The sequence below is a fragment of the Heterostelium album genome (genome assembly GCF_000004825.1).
Source record: "Heterostelium album PN500 unplaced genomic scaffold PPL_scaffold2, whole genome shotgun sequence".
NCBI lineage: Eukaryota > Evosea > Eumycetozoa > Acytosteliales > Acytosteliaceae > Heterostelium > Heterostelium album.
Genome location: NW_008805064.1, coordinates 1319271 through 1335138, shown reverse-complemented (window position 1 = coordinate 1335138; position 15868 = coordinate 1319271). Strand labels below are relative to the sequence as shown.

The window sequence follows — 15868 nt, the reverse complement described above, 5'->3', positions numbered from 1 at the left end:
TGTCGCACTCACTCTTCAATATGTATCTTTTTATTTAAAGTTCTTTTATCTATTCACTTTTGATTTAAACAAAAAAATAAATAGAAAAAAAAGTTTTGTTTTTTTTTAAATTTGGGAGGGAAATTTTTTTTTGGTTATTAAATATTATTAATGTTTCACATGAGCAGCATAAAGAATAGAATAATCTTTAAATAAATATTTATTTATATAATTAAAATAGATTAAAAGAATATATAGCTAGTTTGCGAGACCACTTTAAAGTATGAGTGATGATATACAAGCACTTGCAAGCGAATTCTCTGAATTCGTATCAGAGCACTATAGCGATGTAATAGATCAAATCATTGAGAAAGATGAAATGAGATTAATAGTCAATATAGATACAATGAGAGCAAAGAATCCTGCACTAGCTGATAAGTAAGTGGAATCAATCATAGATTATTATTTATATTACACTGAATCGATTCTAATAGCTGGTTTGCTTTTGGATTTAAAAAGATTTCTAGCTCGTCCAATTGAATATTTCAATGAATTTCAGAGAACAGTCGAGAATATAGTGCATCTCAGAGCAAAAGAAAAGTTGGCAAAAGAGTTGAGTGAGGAGAATGACGAAATGGAAGAAGACGAAAAAGTTGACATGAGCAAACGTGCCTATTCAAACGATAGGAATGGAAAGAAATTTCCATACTTTCTTGGATTCGAAGGTAGCTTTGGTTCGAAACATGTAACTCCCAGAGGTTTGAGAGCTAATTTCATTTCCAATATGGTTTGCATCGACGGAATCGTAACAAAATGTAAGATTATTATATTGTTAGCAAAAATATTTCTATTAAATTTAATTATTTAAATTATTTTGCGTTTAATGTAAATAGGTTCGTTAGTAAGACCAAAAGTTATGAAAAGTGTACACTATTGTGAGAAAACCAAAGAAATGTCAGAGAAACAGTATTCAGATGCTACTTTGGACGATACCATTCCAACGAGTGCCTCCTATCTATCAAAGGATGCGGCTGGCAATCCATTAGTGACAGAGTACGGTTTGTGTGAATACAAAGACAGCCAGTGTTTGACCATTCAGGAGATGCCAGAGTGTTCGCCAGCAGGTCAGCTACCAAGATCGATTGAAATATTTGTCGATAATGATTTAGTTGATAGCTGTAAGCCAGGTGATCGTCTACAGGTTGTAGGTATCTACAGAGCATTGCCAATGACCACTGGTGGAGGTGGTGGTGCCAATGGAACAAGACAGTCCACACGTTTCAGAACCGTATTGATTTGCAACTGTATCAAAAAGTTGGATCGTGAAACAGACGGACCTAAATTTACACCAAGAGATGTTGTCAATATTCGTGAGGCTTCAAAGAACGAAAACCTATTTGAATTGCTGGCACAATCTATGGCACCTTCCATCTTTGGTCACGATTATATTAAGAAGAGTTTACTGCTTTTGTTGCTGGGTGGTGTAGAAAAGAATCTGCCGAATGGCACACATCTTCGTGGTGATATCAATATATTGATGGTTGGTGATCCTTCAACAGCGAAATCACAGTTGCTAAGATTCGTCTTGAATATTGCACCTCTTGCCATCAACACCACCGGTAGAGGTTCTTCAGGTGTTGGTCTCACTGCTGCCGTCACTTCCGACTCTGAGACTGGTGAGCGTAGATTGGAAGCAGGTGCCATGGTTCTGGCAGATCGTGGTATTGTTTGTATAGACGAGTTTGACAAGATGGGTTATGACGATCGTGTAGCTATTCATGAAGTTATGGAGCAGCAGACTGTAACCATCTCCAAAGCCGGTATCCATGCATCGCTCAATGCTCGTTGCTCTGTCGTAGCGGCAGCAAATCCAATCTACGGTCAATACAATCGTTATAAGCGTCCACACGAGAATATCTGTCTTCCAGACTCACTTTTATCCAGATTTGATTTATTATTTATTGTATTAGATCAAGCAAATCCCGATCATGACAGACATATATCTGAACATATTCTACGTATGCATAGATATCGTCGTGCCAGTGATTCAGAAACATGTATGTAGATTTTATAGTTTATTTTATTTAGGTTTTATCAAGTCTAATTTTAAAAATTGTATATTAGATTTACAAACGGAACCATCGTCTATATTAGGTGGTGAAATGGATATAAAACAGATCGTAGAGGAGGATTTAGAAACCCCGGTCTACCAAAAAGTGGATAAATTGTTGCATGGCGAGAGAGAGAACGAAATTTTTTCTATTCCATTTATCCAAAAGTATCTCCACTTTGCTAAATCCAGAACAAAGCCAATGCTAACTGATGAAGCAAGAGAATTTATTATTTCTTCATATACAGAGTTGAGATCAAAAGAAGGAGAAAAGGTTTGTTAATATTTTTATTTATTATAAGTTTTATGTTTTAAATTCTAATTCATAAAACAACATCATCAATAGACATTACCAATAACAACACGTACCTTGGAGACATTGATTCGTTTATCAACAGCACATGCCAAATGTCGACTTTCATTGACTGTCGAGCGATCCGACGCTGAAGTTGCCATTGATATTCTACACCATGCACTATTTAGTGAGACCGAAATCAAGACCAAACCAAGAAATTTGGGTGTAAAAAGAAAAAATGAAAAACAACAAGCCAAAGACAAGGAGGATGAAGAGATGGAAGATGATGAAGCAAACGGAGCAGATGAAAATAATAATGATAAAGAAGATCAAGACGGTGCAGAAAATAATAATAATAATAATAATGATAATAATGATAATGATAATGTTAAAAATGATAACGATGAAGAAGAAAATAATCAAACTATAGTTCAAACAAAGAAAAAAGTTAAAAAAGATAATCAAAATAGTAGTAGTAAGTCTGATCAGGATACAAACTCATTGGACGAAACAGTAATTAAGAGATTTGGAGGTGAAGTAAACAGACTTTTAATATCTGGTGTTAGAGATATAGATGGATTAAAGAAAAAACTGTTGAAAAAGTATCCAGATTTTGACAAACTTTTACAACACCATATAGATATCGGAAAAATCCACAGATCTAAAGATAACAAGATTAGATCGATGGTTGGTTAATAAAATTTATTGTATTTGATTTATTTAATTCACATTCATCATTCGAATTCTTGTCAACTTTAATTTAACATTGTAAACACTCTAAAATTAATTCCTTTGTTTTCAAAAGTATGAGAGAGTTTATCCAGCCTTGCCATTAATCTTTCATCATATATATTGAAATGTATTATATCGATACGAACTGATTTCAATGTATCTGAGTGATATTGTAATAAAGGAGTGAAGAATTCATGATAAACCAAACCATATTCTCTCTCGTTAGCAAGCGAGAGTGAAAGATTTTCTATTCCATGTCCATTGCCGTTGGGTGTGTTCATAATGATATGTCGCAGTAGGTGACTGTAGTTCGAGTTTAAACCACGGTATTCACTTATAATGATATTCTTTAGGTGTGGCATAGGAGGCGGGTACACCAAGTAATCATTGCGATTAATCGACTGTCTGTACCACGAATTGTATCTACTAAATGCTCTGCCATCGTGTAGATCTCGGGACAACGCTCCAGACATCTTGAAATCATTCTCATCTGATTGAATAGCGAATGTCTCCACTCTCGAGAGAAGGTGTTTGGCATAGTCACAACCTCGATCGTAAGGTATGTACTTGATCGATTCATAATCAAAGTACAGAGGTGGTGCACTTATTAAATTGAATTCGTCACGGTTGATATTTATATAACTATTCCAATAGAAACTATAGTTATTGATGATCTTTGATATGACTCTAAAGAATTGTTTCGAAACCACTGCCAAATCTAATATATGTCGATTACTTAAAATCTTCATAGCGCCAGTGTCTTCCTTATTAAACAGATATTTACAATCTACAATTGATAATGTATCACTTATTATCTTTTCAACAACTAAATCTGATATAATAGTTATTTGATTTATAGTTGATTTGATAACTTTATTATTATTATTACTATTATTATTATTATTATTATTATTATTATTATAAACATAATCAACTAAATATTCATAGTCAAATTTAATAGGTCTATCTTTATAACCTAACATATATAATGTATTTCTATAAATAGATTCATTATGTCCAATATATTCTAAATGCAATCTACTTTTTAATTGATCTTTATCTGTTTCATTTAAATGAGTAAACCAAGATTTAAACTAATTTAATTGTCAATAATATATAAATCTATTTTATATTTCTTATATTTACTCTCTTGTCATTTATGATTTCATGTTTGATATCATATAGAATTTGAGGATAGAATGAATTGATAGTGTATATCAATTGCATCCATTTCTCATCGATTGAATCTGAGTATGTTATAACTGGCATTTCACTTTGATAGAGATAGCCATAGATCTCTTTAGATTCATCATAGAATATTTCTACCACCCATTTGATATAACCTTTAATATCTATATAATGTACAAACTTTAACCGATGATAGGTAACAAAGAACTTTAGTATTTTAATTCTAAGATTTTCATTATCTTTTGATCGATAATATAGATCATAGAGTTCAATTAGATTGATCAAAGAATTATAATCATAGAAATCTAATTTTCTTATTAGATCTTTACTATATAAATTTGATTTCTCATTATTATTTACAATTATGTTGCTGTTACTATCGTTATCATTATTAAAACTTGACATAATAAGAGTTATTATATATTTGTTTCTGTCAAATGTTGAACAAGAAAAAACAAGTGAACTAAAAAAAAAACAAAAAGGGAATGTAATAATAATATTGCATTGATGCCAATCATTTTAATTTTAAAATAAATAATTATGAGTTCTAAAGTTAATTCAAGATCAAAGACAAACACATCTTCATTGTCAAAGAATAAAAGATATGCATTCATATTAGCTTTAATAGGTGGAATATTCGCATCGCTAAGTGGTGTATTTGGTAAGATTGTTGTTGATAGTAAGTTTCTATCAACTTTTATTTCACAAGATAAAGTACGATCATTTTAAACTATATGCAAGGAAAGTAAAAACAATGTTTAAACTAACGATAGCATGTTTATATTGTTGTTGTTATAGATTGACTATGCACTTAGAGCAATAAGTATTGGTGGTATCTCATTGTGTACTACAATGCAGTGGCGTTACTCTGCAAAGAGTATGGATTTATCATCATCTCTATCATCAACAGTGATTACAACAGCTTCAAACTTTTTCTTTACTGTAAGTAAAGTTTCTCTTTTTTTTAATTTATATGTAAATACAATTCTAATGATATTTTTGTATACATAAAAAGGCTTTCTTTGGATGGTTGTTCTTCCATGATAGTCTTTCAGCTCAATGGTGGGTAGGCGCAACTTTAATCATGATAGGATTATACTTTATGAATGCCGACGCAAACGAAAACGAAGTAATCCAAAAGAAAAATAAATAAATAAATAAAATAAAATAAAAAAACTCTAAATTATTTATATTTGAACAACAATGTTTATTTATAGGTTTGTCAAAAAAAGGATTTTATATATTTACAAATTTCGATACTATATTATTTATACATTTTCTATGCTTTTTTTTTTTTTTCTTTTCTTCTATTACTTTCTTTATGCCATTAATATTCTAAAGCAGCAGTTCTTCCTCCAAACAAAGGTTTGTTTAAGTAGATGGGTATATTTCCAGCGCCTCCAGATTCGATACCTTTGGAGAATGGGTCGGTTGTAATCTTTACCAAAGAGTCAAATGGGAAAAAGTTGTGGTTATTGTTTTCTTCGCTCAATTCTTTTGAAAGATAATTTTGTTGATATGGTTGACTGGATTGTATTGGCGAAGCACCACCTGAATGTTCATAGCTCTGTTGATTTGTTGGATATTGAATCATTATTGTGTGATTGAATTGAATAAATTTCCGATAGTTTATTAATCTTGACAAGCAATGATAAATAAATGATGAAAATGATTATTTTTTTATTTAATGTTGCAAATTAAATGTTATAAAATAATTAAATAAAAACAAATAATTTTTATTTTAAATCTTAATTTTTGTTATTGTTAAAAACCAACAATTGTGTGTATCTATGAAAATGGTTAAGTTGTGTGTTTGTTTAATATACTCTGAAATTAATTAAATCGAACAACACTAATTTTCACATAAAAGTGGTTTTTTTGTGATAAAATTGTTTAATTTTTAACCGTGTGTGGTGTTTGGTGTGTGGTGTGTTTTTAAAGACAAACGAAATATAAAATTAAGAACGACTTCTTATAGGATCTCTTGATTTGTTTAATTGTTTTAAATTATATAAATATCTCTTCATTGTTGAATACTTGGTAGCACCAAGCGTGTAAAGTGTATTCCAACTATAAATACCCGATTCATGCAAGTCATCAAAGATCAATCTAATTGCATAGTTTCCAACCGGTTCTATACCTTTAAATGATAGAAAACATATAAAAATAATTGTTATGTGTTAAATGAAAAAATATTCTTTGTTTTTCGAAAAAAAAAAAAATAGGACTGTGAATACACACCAATAATTCTAACATATCTTCTACCACAAACAATCTATAAATATTTATATCAATATAAAATGAAAAGAATGATTTAAATCAAAACAATAGAAATGAATAAAAGATTGTTATATCATAGATTGCAAAGGAATATTACTTTTTTTTGTGATGAATGATGACCTTGTACTTCTGCAGAAGGGCTCTCAACTCGAAGATATTCAGAACAGAATGAAAAAAATCTACCATTATCGAAGGTAACATCCAATCTTTTACCTTTTTCCTTCAACTTGATATCGACTGCATTAACAATGAGATTATTATTTTTGGCAAAGTTGAACAGTCTGAAATTATATCTAAACATATTATAATTATTGTGGTGAAAAAAAGTAAAATAGTCGAAAAATTTCTGTTGGATTTGGGGAAAACCTAGTTCTTTAGAGAAAATCAAATTAAATTTAAAAAAAATTGTTTTTGTTTTTTAAATTAATGAAAATCACTTCGTTTTTTAACAGAAGTGTTCTTATTTATTTATTATATCTATTATATTTAACCATTTAAATAAACTTTATGACTTTTACGTAAAAAAAATACTATTATATTTTATTTATTATTTATTTTATTTATTATTTATTCTTATAAATATTCCGTATTAAATTATAATGGGTATTAATTTAACGAAATCAAATCATATACATATACATAATATAAATTGTAAAGATATAAACTGTAAACTATCACACCAACAACAACAAGATAAACAAATTATACCTGTCACTTTGCAAAAGAAAATTATTGAGTATGTTTGGGTATACCATGGCGAACATAAAATAACAACATTACTCTCTATTGGATTGGTGTGTTGGCGATGGTTCCACTTGACTAGTCCAATGGTAGATCTCTACTTTACAATGTATGACGATCATTGTGAGAAACATCATCTCACGAAATATGTCAAGCACTTGGGTTCTCCTTTTTCCCTGTGGAAGCATGTGTACTATATTTCATGTGATGTCTTTACCGATGACCAATCGAGCCGATTCCACCGACACTTTGACACTCTGAAAAACAATGACAATGCCATTCGAATGCTAAAGGATGTACAGCTGATATCAATTAATACAAACTTTGAATTGTTGGGCGATATCATCGAATCCATTAATCTCATGACATGGAAGTTGGACACTCGATTCAAGATTTCCCTTCGCAGCTGTTCAAACGCTACCGCTCTAAAGCAGCTGGCTAAGCTCTCTGCAAAACTACCGCACAACATTCAATTCCACATCACTTATAGTGCTGCGATATTCGAGCAAGAGAAACACTGGCTTTTGAAAAATGCTGCTCATTTGCCAGTCAATATGACCATAGATGATCTAAACCTACTTTCTTTCAACGGTCAAGACACACCAGAGCTCATCAATACCTTTGTCGGTCAACCATTACTCTCTAGCTTATCATCTCTAAAGTTGAGTTTTCAACCGGATTTGGATTACTCTGTCTTTCTTAAAATCAAAACACTCATGCACCTCGGATTATTTATTGGAATACCACAACCAAGCACACCAACACAACAAACAAACAATCATTTACAATCAATATTAAATTATATCGAACAGCTTCCATCAACACTGAATCTAAGTCTCTCGATTTCAAATCTGACAGAAGACTATCGTAAATCACTAGAGTCACTCAAACCACGAAAATTAGCACTCACTTTTTTAAATGTTGCTTGTAATGAAATTCGATTCCCATCAACGATTGACACACTTTTGATCAAGAGAATCACCAGGCCCAATGTACCGGACACTGCCAACGAACCATTAATATCAAATCCATGGATACAATTACAAGAGAATTCATCGCTCACCAATCTCAAACTCTCAAAGATATCAATCAGCAACATCGACCTCGAGAAGATGCTCTCACAGGTACCAATATCAGTGCTAAGCCTCAGCAACACACCATGTAATTTCGAACAACTATTAAAACTAGAGACACTTCAAAGTCTAACTCTAGTAGATCACAACGTATCCTCACAACTGCGACAATTCCTAGTGGACATTGAAGCTCCAACCAACTCACCACTCTTGGAGTATGTAAATATTAAAATAACAGATAACAAAAAATGTAACTTCCCAAAGACACATAGTAGATTCAAACTAGAAGAATATACCAACCCCGAAGGAAACAGGGTATTAATCATGTTAAATAAATAAAACAATGCACACAATTTTTTTATTTTTTTATTTAAAAAAATAATTATATATTATAATTTTAAATGTTATTATTATTATTATTATTACTAATATTAATATTTATCTATGTAATGTTATTATTATTATTATTATTATTATTGAGTGGTCACTTCCAATACCTCTTTGTTATTAGAAATAGCATAGTCAACTGCAGCACTTGTACTTGTAAATATATGATCTTTGTTCAATCGCTTAAGGAAACCAGATTGATTCATCGATCTGTAGATGATAGGTCTCAAATCAGACCAGAGAACGGTAACACCAATTGATTCGTAGATATCTAGCATATCATTCAATACATCCATTGCAGTCGAGTCGATAGAGCTAATATTTACAGCATCAAACACGATTACCTTTACATCTTGGGCGTTGGGTGGTGTCATATCCATACTATTCATGATATCTCTGAAATGATTGATGGTGTAGTAAGTCATTCTAGAGTCGAAACGAATAATCATTACACCTGGATATGTAATTGCGTTGGGGTAATGATTCACATTTCTAAATACAAGAGTACCTGGGAGACGACCAAGAATAACCAAGTTTGGTCTTGCCGAAAAGAAAATGATCTGAAGAATCGAAACAACAAAGGCAATAATAATTCCAGTTTCAGAGCCGACCAGTAATGTCATGATAAATACAAACAACAACTGGAAGAATCCAATCAACTCACCCTTCTTGTAGAGTTCAATTGTCTCTTTGAATTCATACAAAGTGATGGCAGCTGAAATTACAATAGCAGAAAGTATACAAAGTGGAGTATATTTGAACACTTGTGTTAACAACAAAAGTACAAACATTACTATAATTCCACTTAGAATCGATGTTAATCTTGATTTTGATTGCATCTAATACATAAAATAAAATAACAGTTAGTTATAAATTAATTAAACTATCATTGTAATTGACCTACTTGATAAGCAACTGCAGTTCTTGAAAAAGAACCGGTTGTTGGATATCCAGAGAATGCAGATTGTACAATGTTACACATTCCAAGAGCAACCAACTCCTGACTAGTATGTATAGAGTACTTTTTGTATGCTGCAAACTTCTTTCCAATGGAAATACTTTCGACAAATCCTAAAATCGAAACAATGAATGCACCAACAATCATTTTTGAAATCTTATCAAATGTAAGTGGAACTGTATGAGGTGATGGAATACCTGATGGAATATTATCTACAATTTTAATACCAAGTTTCTATTAAAAAAAAAACTATTAATATTTTTAAAAACTATTATATATTATTATTATTATTATACATACACCCTTAACATCAACTAAATATGAAATAAGAGTACCAAGAACCAAAATTATGATGGCAGTTGGTATTTTATATCTTAATCTATTATTTATATATTTGACACCAATCAATATTGCAAGACTGACGCTACCCATTAAAACAGTGTATCCATTAATATCTTTGATGTGAGAAATGATTCCTTCCATGTATTCAATGATGGTAGCTGAATTTGATGGTATCGGAATTGCTGTAAAATTCTTTATTTGACTTAGAATGATCAATGTTGAACCAGCCTAAAATAATAATTGTTAGAATATGATATGGTGTTCTCCAATCAAGTAAACTAAACTTACTTGAATAAATCCAAGAAGAATTGGATTACTTAAGAGATTCTCGATAATGAATCCAAGTCTAAAAAATCCAAATATCAATAAAATCAATCCAGATAGGAGAGATAGGCACATTGCGTAGGTGGCATAATCTTCATGTGTAGTTGGTAGTCCAATAATGCTAGGTACCAACAAAGACACCATTGCCACTGGTCCAACCTGAATTTCATTCGATGTTCCAAAAATACCATAGACAATCGGTGATATAAATGCAGAATACAATCCATATATTGGCTTTAATCCAGCAAGCATTGCATACGCCATTGCCTGAGGAATTAACATAAATGCTATAGTTAATGATGCTAAAACATCATCTTTTAAATAATGTAACTTGTATCTTTTGAAAGAAAAAACATATTAATATTAATATTAATTCCATAACTGGTTGTTGATAGGTACCTTCTTGCCCAAACACTGATTGGGAAAAGAGAACGAAAAATCGAGAGAAATGTATAATTTGTTTTAAAAGTATTGAAAGCTCTCTTTGATACAGAGAAGATATCTACTTTTTGATCTTTCTTGTTGTTGATCTTAGTAGTTGGTATATATGATTCAGTTGGTTTCTTCTCTGTTAGCTTTTCAGGTGAATTTCTCATTATTTTTAATAGATGAATTTGTTGTGGATATGAATCTTCAAATTTCTCAAAAATCTCTGTTATAATAATGATTTAAAAGATATATTATTAATAAATATGATATGATAGTATAATTAGATATTTGTAACTAGTTCTTACCCATATAACAATCATCTACAAATGAATTAAAACTTTGATTAATTAACTGTTCGACCACTAATGAATCTTGTACTGATGATAGTGAGAAGTAGAGTTGCTCTCTGTATCTATATGATAATTTCCACATTTTCTTTGTGATATCCATCATCATTTCGAAATTCTCTGGACTTGTAGTTTGCATGAGCATACTACCGTCTTCGTAGACTTTGAAAGTATCCAATTCATCATCGGTTGCATCGTTTGAGCTTGATAATAATCTTCTCCTAGACTTTGATTCACTATTTTGTGAGCTCTCATTGCTGTCTGTCTTGATTGTATCTTCTTTGTTATTTTCATTATTATTGTCGTTGTTGTTGTTGTTACTAATATTGTTGTCAAATGAAATATGTTCATTTGAATAACCAGCTATCTGTTGAAGTAGCGGTGATGAATTCATTACATTAGCACTTGATCTTAATGAATGATGTGATTGATGAGAATGGAATGATGATTGTGATTGTGAGAGTACTGATGGACTTGACAAAGTAGTGGATGCTGCCAAGTCTTTAGGAGTTGAGTTGCCGCTTGCATTTGCGGAATGATTGATCAGATTCGAATCGGTGTAGAATAGGTGATTGATATTGTCTGTAACCTCTGGGATTACTATGGTCTCGGCTTGCTGTTTAGCAACTTCATTGGGCTTGACAACGATCATTGTCTGTATGATATTTGTAAAGAATGTGATTGAATCCTCGAATCTACGTTTGATCCTCATGTTTACTTCGACTTCGATGTAGCCATTATCATTACCAGCGGTGGCACCGCCACTGCCATAGCCAATCATTTCAGAAGGAATCATCTTTTCCTTCTTGAGTAGTGGCTCGTCAATTGTAGTCTGATGTGTTACAGGCGGTAAATGTAATTCCAAACTAAAAATCTCGAATCAATTCGACAGGAAATTGATTAAAGAGAAATCCAGTATAGATTAATTCTATGTTTTTGAAAGAAAAAAAAAAAAGACTTTTAATATCCAAAGTTATAAATACTCAATAATAAAATAAAACAAAGGATACTAAATTTATGAAAGTGATAACATTTAAGATGATAAAAACAAAAGAAATTTTAATAAATTGTTTGAATAATTTTGTTAAAAGACAGATTGAATTTGATTTGTTACCGATTGCATAAATTTGTGGACAGTTAATGTTTGGCTGTTTTGAATGTAAGATATGGTGGTTTTGGTTAGAGGTATGAAAGTTTTGATTGGTTTTATATTGTACTTCTTGGTTTTGCTGTTGATATTTGGTATATTGTGGTTCTATGATTTTAGAGAGATATCAAATCTATCTGTCATCGCGTCGCGATGTTGCAAAAATTAAAAATAGATTGTTACATTTTCATCAGGTCGATATTAAAGAAAAAATATCCTCTTTACTGTTGTTTTGATTTCAATTATTGAAATATTACCAACATGAAAGTAATGACCGGTCATATTTTATGGCACCACCAAAAACATATATAATCCAAAAAAGACAAAGAGACACACACCCAAAAATAACACACAAATATAACATGTGGGTGTGTGTGAAAAAGTGATAAAACAACAGTTTATAACCAAACAACTTGCAAATCTAAATTTCTTTTTTACCTTTTTATTCTTAAACAAAAGTTGTAATATTGAATGAATAAAAAAATTGTGCAATTTATAAAACAATAAATTTTTAAAATCTTTTATAAAGATTTGTCAGGGATTTAGTTGATCATTTTATGGTGTATGTATGAGTTGGGGAAACATATTGTATTGTTTTTTTTTGTTGTCACCACATTCATACTCCCTACACACCATGAATAAAATAATTACTTACTACCAAAAATTATTATTTTAATTAGTTATATGTTTAATGAAAAAATGAAAAATCCCGACTAAAATTGAGACGGGGGTGTGATGTCATAGTAAATGAAAATAAAAAAATAAAAAAATTTTGAAAAATCATAATATTAAAATAAAATAAAAAAAAAAGTATAATCTTTGAGAGTGGTTTTGCAAAATTTTGACTTACTAGTTAAGGCAAAGAAAGAAAGGTTTGAAAATCAAAAGAATGATATCAACAGTGTGTAATATTATGATTGTTATTATAATGTTATATGATTATTTATATTAAAAGAATTATTCTATATGTATCTTTAGATAATATTATATATTTTGTAGTAGTAGGAGTTGATTGCGTAGGAATTAAATAAGATGCATTAAAGGAAGGAATAGAATGTTTTTGATTTTATAAAAATCAACATAATTGTTTTTGAAAAATTGATTTGAAAATTCTTGTTAGAATTTTAATTTTTATTTGATGTTGGGGTTTGGTTTTTATTTTTTACGTTGAATCTTAAAGTTTAAGACCAATATGGATTGTGTATGGTGTTTTCGTGCCGAAACATAATCAAACATAAATAAATCATCCTCAAAATATTTATTTGTTTTTTTATTGGTGAAAATGGTGAAAATGGTGAAATTTTACAAACATTTATTAGTGGGTTATAATTTATTTTGATTGATCATTATGTTTATTGGTGAAAGTTGGTGAAAATGGTGAAAATGGTGAAATTTTACAAATAATTGTTCGTGGGTTATAAATTGCTAAACCAATCCTCTGACCAATAGATGATCATAAAATTCCCCATTTCCACCATTTTCACCACTGTCCACCACTATTCACCACTATTCACTAAACAACCTTTTATTAAATCTAATTGTTTCACCAATAAAGTGGGAAATAGTTTACAAATAAACAAATAAGAAAAAAGAAGTCTGAAAGTGTAAAACCATGTAAAAATAATAATGATTGCAGGTCAGTTATTTGATTGCAAATTTGATATTATACCCAACCCTAACCCTTAAAATGTAAATTGATTTTGTGTTTGATTGGAAGAGGTATACTATTTATTTATTATCTATATTTAAATAGCATCATGAGATACTTTTATAACCCCAAGCAAATAAAACAATGCAAAGAATAAAAGAACTATCATGGGAACAAAGAAAAATAAGAGAACTGAAGCCATTGCAACTTGTCTAACATGGTGGTTGCGAGACAGCCTGAATTTACTTCGAAAAAGCGGTATGCCCCATACTGGCCAGCAAATGAATCCCAACACCAGTATAAGTAAAATGGTTCGATATTCACTATCGTTTTTTGAGCAATCTTCGATATTATAGTTATCACAATAGCAAGAATCATGATCATGCCTGTGAGGAACCCTTGGCGAAATCAATGGTTGATGTGGATAAATATTACTATTGATATCTCCATAATAATAGGGTGGAGGTAATTCATTATTATTGTTGTAATCTATATTATTACTATTGTTATTATTATTATTATTATTATCATTACTTTTGTTGTCATCTAGAGTATTAATTATATTCTGATAGTATGAAGTACTGCCTGATAGGTTGGTTGTTGTAGTTGTAGTGCTGGTTGAAGGTGGTGATTGATAATGAAGTTGATGTTGACCAAGAATTTGCTGTTGTTGTTCAATATCGTTTTGCTGCCTATTCAATAATAAAGGTTGACTAGGATCATCTTTTTGATATTCATTTTGTTGATTACTATGATTATTACTCATTCTATTATATTATATAAATATATTCTTTTTTTTTTTAATAGCTTCAATTAAAAAAAAAAGATAAAGAAAGATAAAAAATAAAAATGTAATAGTTTAATTAAATGATATTATTTTATTTTATTTATACTTTATAATAAATTTATTTATAATTGTTTTAATAGTAAAGTATGATTTTTATTTATATAAAAAAATTGAAAATTTATCTATATTTATACAAAAAACAACTTGAATTAAAAAAAAAGTAAACACGCTTTTATTTATATTTTTTTACTTTTTTGAGATAAATAGTGGGAAAATATATTTGTGAACAAAAAAGGAATAAATATCTTTTTAAAAATCTATAAAAAATGGAGATTTTTTATAAATTATCTGCTTTTTATCATTATTTGTGATAATTATTGTTTTTCAAAAAAAAATTGCTAAGAATGATACTATTTTTTTTTTGACAATTTCAGATTTAAAAAAAAACTATTTTTATTTTAATAAATAAATAATAATAAATAATTCAAAAATGATATTAATAATAATTATTACAAACGTTACAATACCAACTAAACTTATGATGTTTATTTCTTTTTCGATTAGAAATTAGACAAGTGTTAATTTAGAAATTAAAAAAAAAACATTAAAAAAATTAAATACAGACACATGTCAAATAAGGAAATAAAACAACCAATAAAAAATTAACATGATTAGTAAGTAACTCAAATACTCAACATACCTGTTTGTACATACATGTATACAAATTATCTATTTTAATGGATAAACAACAACAACAACAACCATCATATCAAAACCCAGATTATATGGTATATAGAGATCCAGCAACAGAATGTGAAGATTACAGAGGCGATCAAAGTGAACTTTTAGTTGCAATCGCAATCTTTATAGTTGGATTTATTTTTTGGCCAGTATGGGCAATCAGTTTTTGTTTCGTCAGATCTACCCATCTTGGAGCAAAAATTTTGGGTATCATTTCTATAGTCTTGTTTTTTCTAACTCCAATATTGGTTGTTATTGTCGTCATCCTCTTTTATCACAAACCTCACAATATGGATAATGGTGGAGGAAGAAGAGAATTACCATAACATTATTGTAAACCTTTACAATTTCTTGGAAATA

General features: G+C 29.9%; 8 protein-coding genes across 8 annotated transcripts; 4 read left to right on the top strand and 4 right to left on the bottom strand.

The window, feature by feature from the left end:
• Positions 1–262: 262 nt before the first annotated feature.
• On the top strand, positions 263–3080 carry mcm3 (DNA replication licensing factor MCM; the record flags this gene model as incomplete). Its single annotated transcript, XM_020572847.1, has 5 exons — positions 263–417; positions 499–794; positions 873–2036; positions 2068–2363; positions 2436–3080. The coding sequence occupies 5 exons, from the start codon at positions 263–265 to the stop codon at positions 3078–3080; spliced, it is 2556 nt and encodes an 851-aa protein (XP_020436964.1).
• A 59-nt stretch (positions 3081–3139) lies between these two features.
• On the bottom strand, positions 3140–4709 carry PPL_01845 (uncharacterized protein; the record flags this gene model as incomplete). The annotated part of the gene is made up of 3 exons (XM_020572846.1): positions 3140–3449; positions 3684–4210; positions 4263–4709. 3 exons carry the CDS (start codon positions 4707–4709, stop codon positions 3140–3142), a joined length of 1284 nt encoding a protein of 427 aa, XP_020436963.1.
• Positions 4710–4844: 135 nt separating this feature from the next.
• On the top strand, positions 4845–5457 carry PPL_01844 (uncharacterized protein; the record flags this gene model as incomplete). The annotated part of the gene is made up of 3 exons (XM_020572845.1): positions 4845–5018; positions 5103–5246; positions 5320–5457. The coding sequence occupies 3 exons, from the start codon at positions 4845–4847 to the stop codon at positions 5455–5457; spliced, it is 456 nt and encodes a 151-aa protein (XP_020436962.1).
• A 174-nt stretch (positions 5458–5631) lies between these two features.
• Positions 5632–5898, bottom strand: PPL_01843 (uncharacterized protein; the record flags this gene model as incomplete). Its single annotated transcript, XM_020572844.1, has 1 exon — positions 5632–5898. One exon carries the CDS (start codon positions 5896–5898, stop codon positions 5632–5634), a length of 267 nt encoding a protein of 88 aa, XP_020436961.1.
• Positions 5899–6262: 364 nt separating this feature from the next.
• Positions 6263–6885, bottom strand: PPL_01842 (uncharacterized protein; the record flags this gene model as incomplete). The annotated part of the gene is made up of 3 exons (XM_020572843.1): positions 6263–6444; positions 6546–6579; positions 6682–6885. 3 exons carry the CDS (start codon positions 6883–6885, stop codon positions 6263–6265), a joined length of 420 nt encoding a protein of 139 aa, XP_020436960.1.
• Positions 6886–7183: 298 nt separating this feature from the next.
• PPL_01841 (uncharacterized protein) lies at positions 7184–8684 on the top strand (the record flags this gene model as incomplete). Its single annotated transcript, XM_020572842.1, is given in 3 exon segments — positions 7184–7320; positions 7816–8617; positions 8637–8684. The coding sequence occupies 3 exon segments, from the start codon at positions 7184–7186 to the stop codon at positions 8682–8684; spliced, it is 987 nt and encodes a 328-aa protein (XP_020436959.1).
• Positions 8685–8871: 187 nt separating this feature from the next.
• On the bottom strand, positions 8872–14746 carry PPL_01840 (Sulfate transporter; the record flags this gene model as incomplete). The annotated part of the gene is made up of 8 exons (XM_020572841.1): positions 8872–9624; positions 9690–9977; positions 10044–10313; positions 10374–10746; positions 10809–11061; positions 11144–12017; positions 12235–12440; positions 14305–14746. 8 exons carry the CDS (start codon positions 14744–14746, stop codon positions 8872–8874), a joined length of 3459 nt encoding a protein of 1152 aa, XP_020436958.1.
• A 758-nt stretch (positions 14747–15504) lies between these two features.
• Positions 15505–15834, top strand: PPL_01839 (uncharacterized protein; the record flags this gene model as incomplete). The annotated part of the gene is made up of 1 exon (XM_020572840.1): positions 15505–15834. One exon carries the CDS (start codon positions 15505–15507, stop codon positions 15832–15834), a length of 330 nt encoding a protein of 109 aa, XP_020436957.1.
• Between the last annotated feature and the right edge of the window lie 34 nt (positions 15835–15868).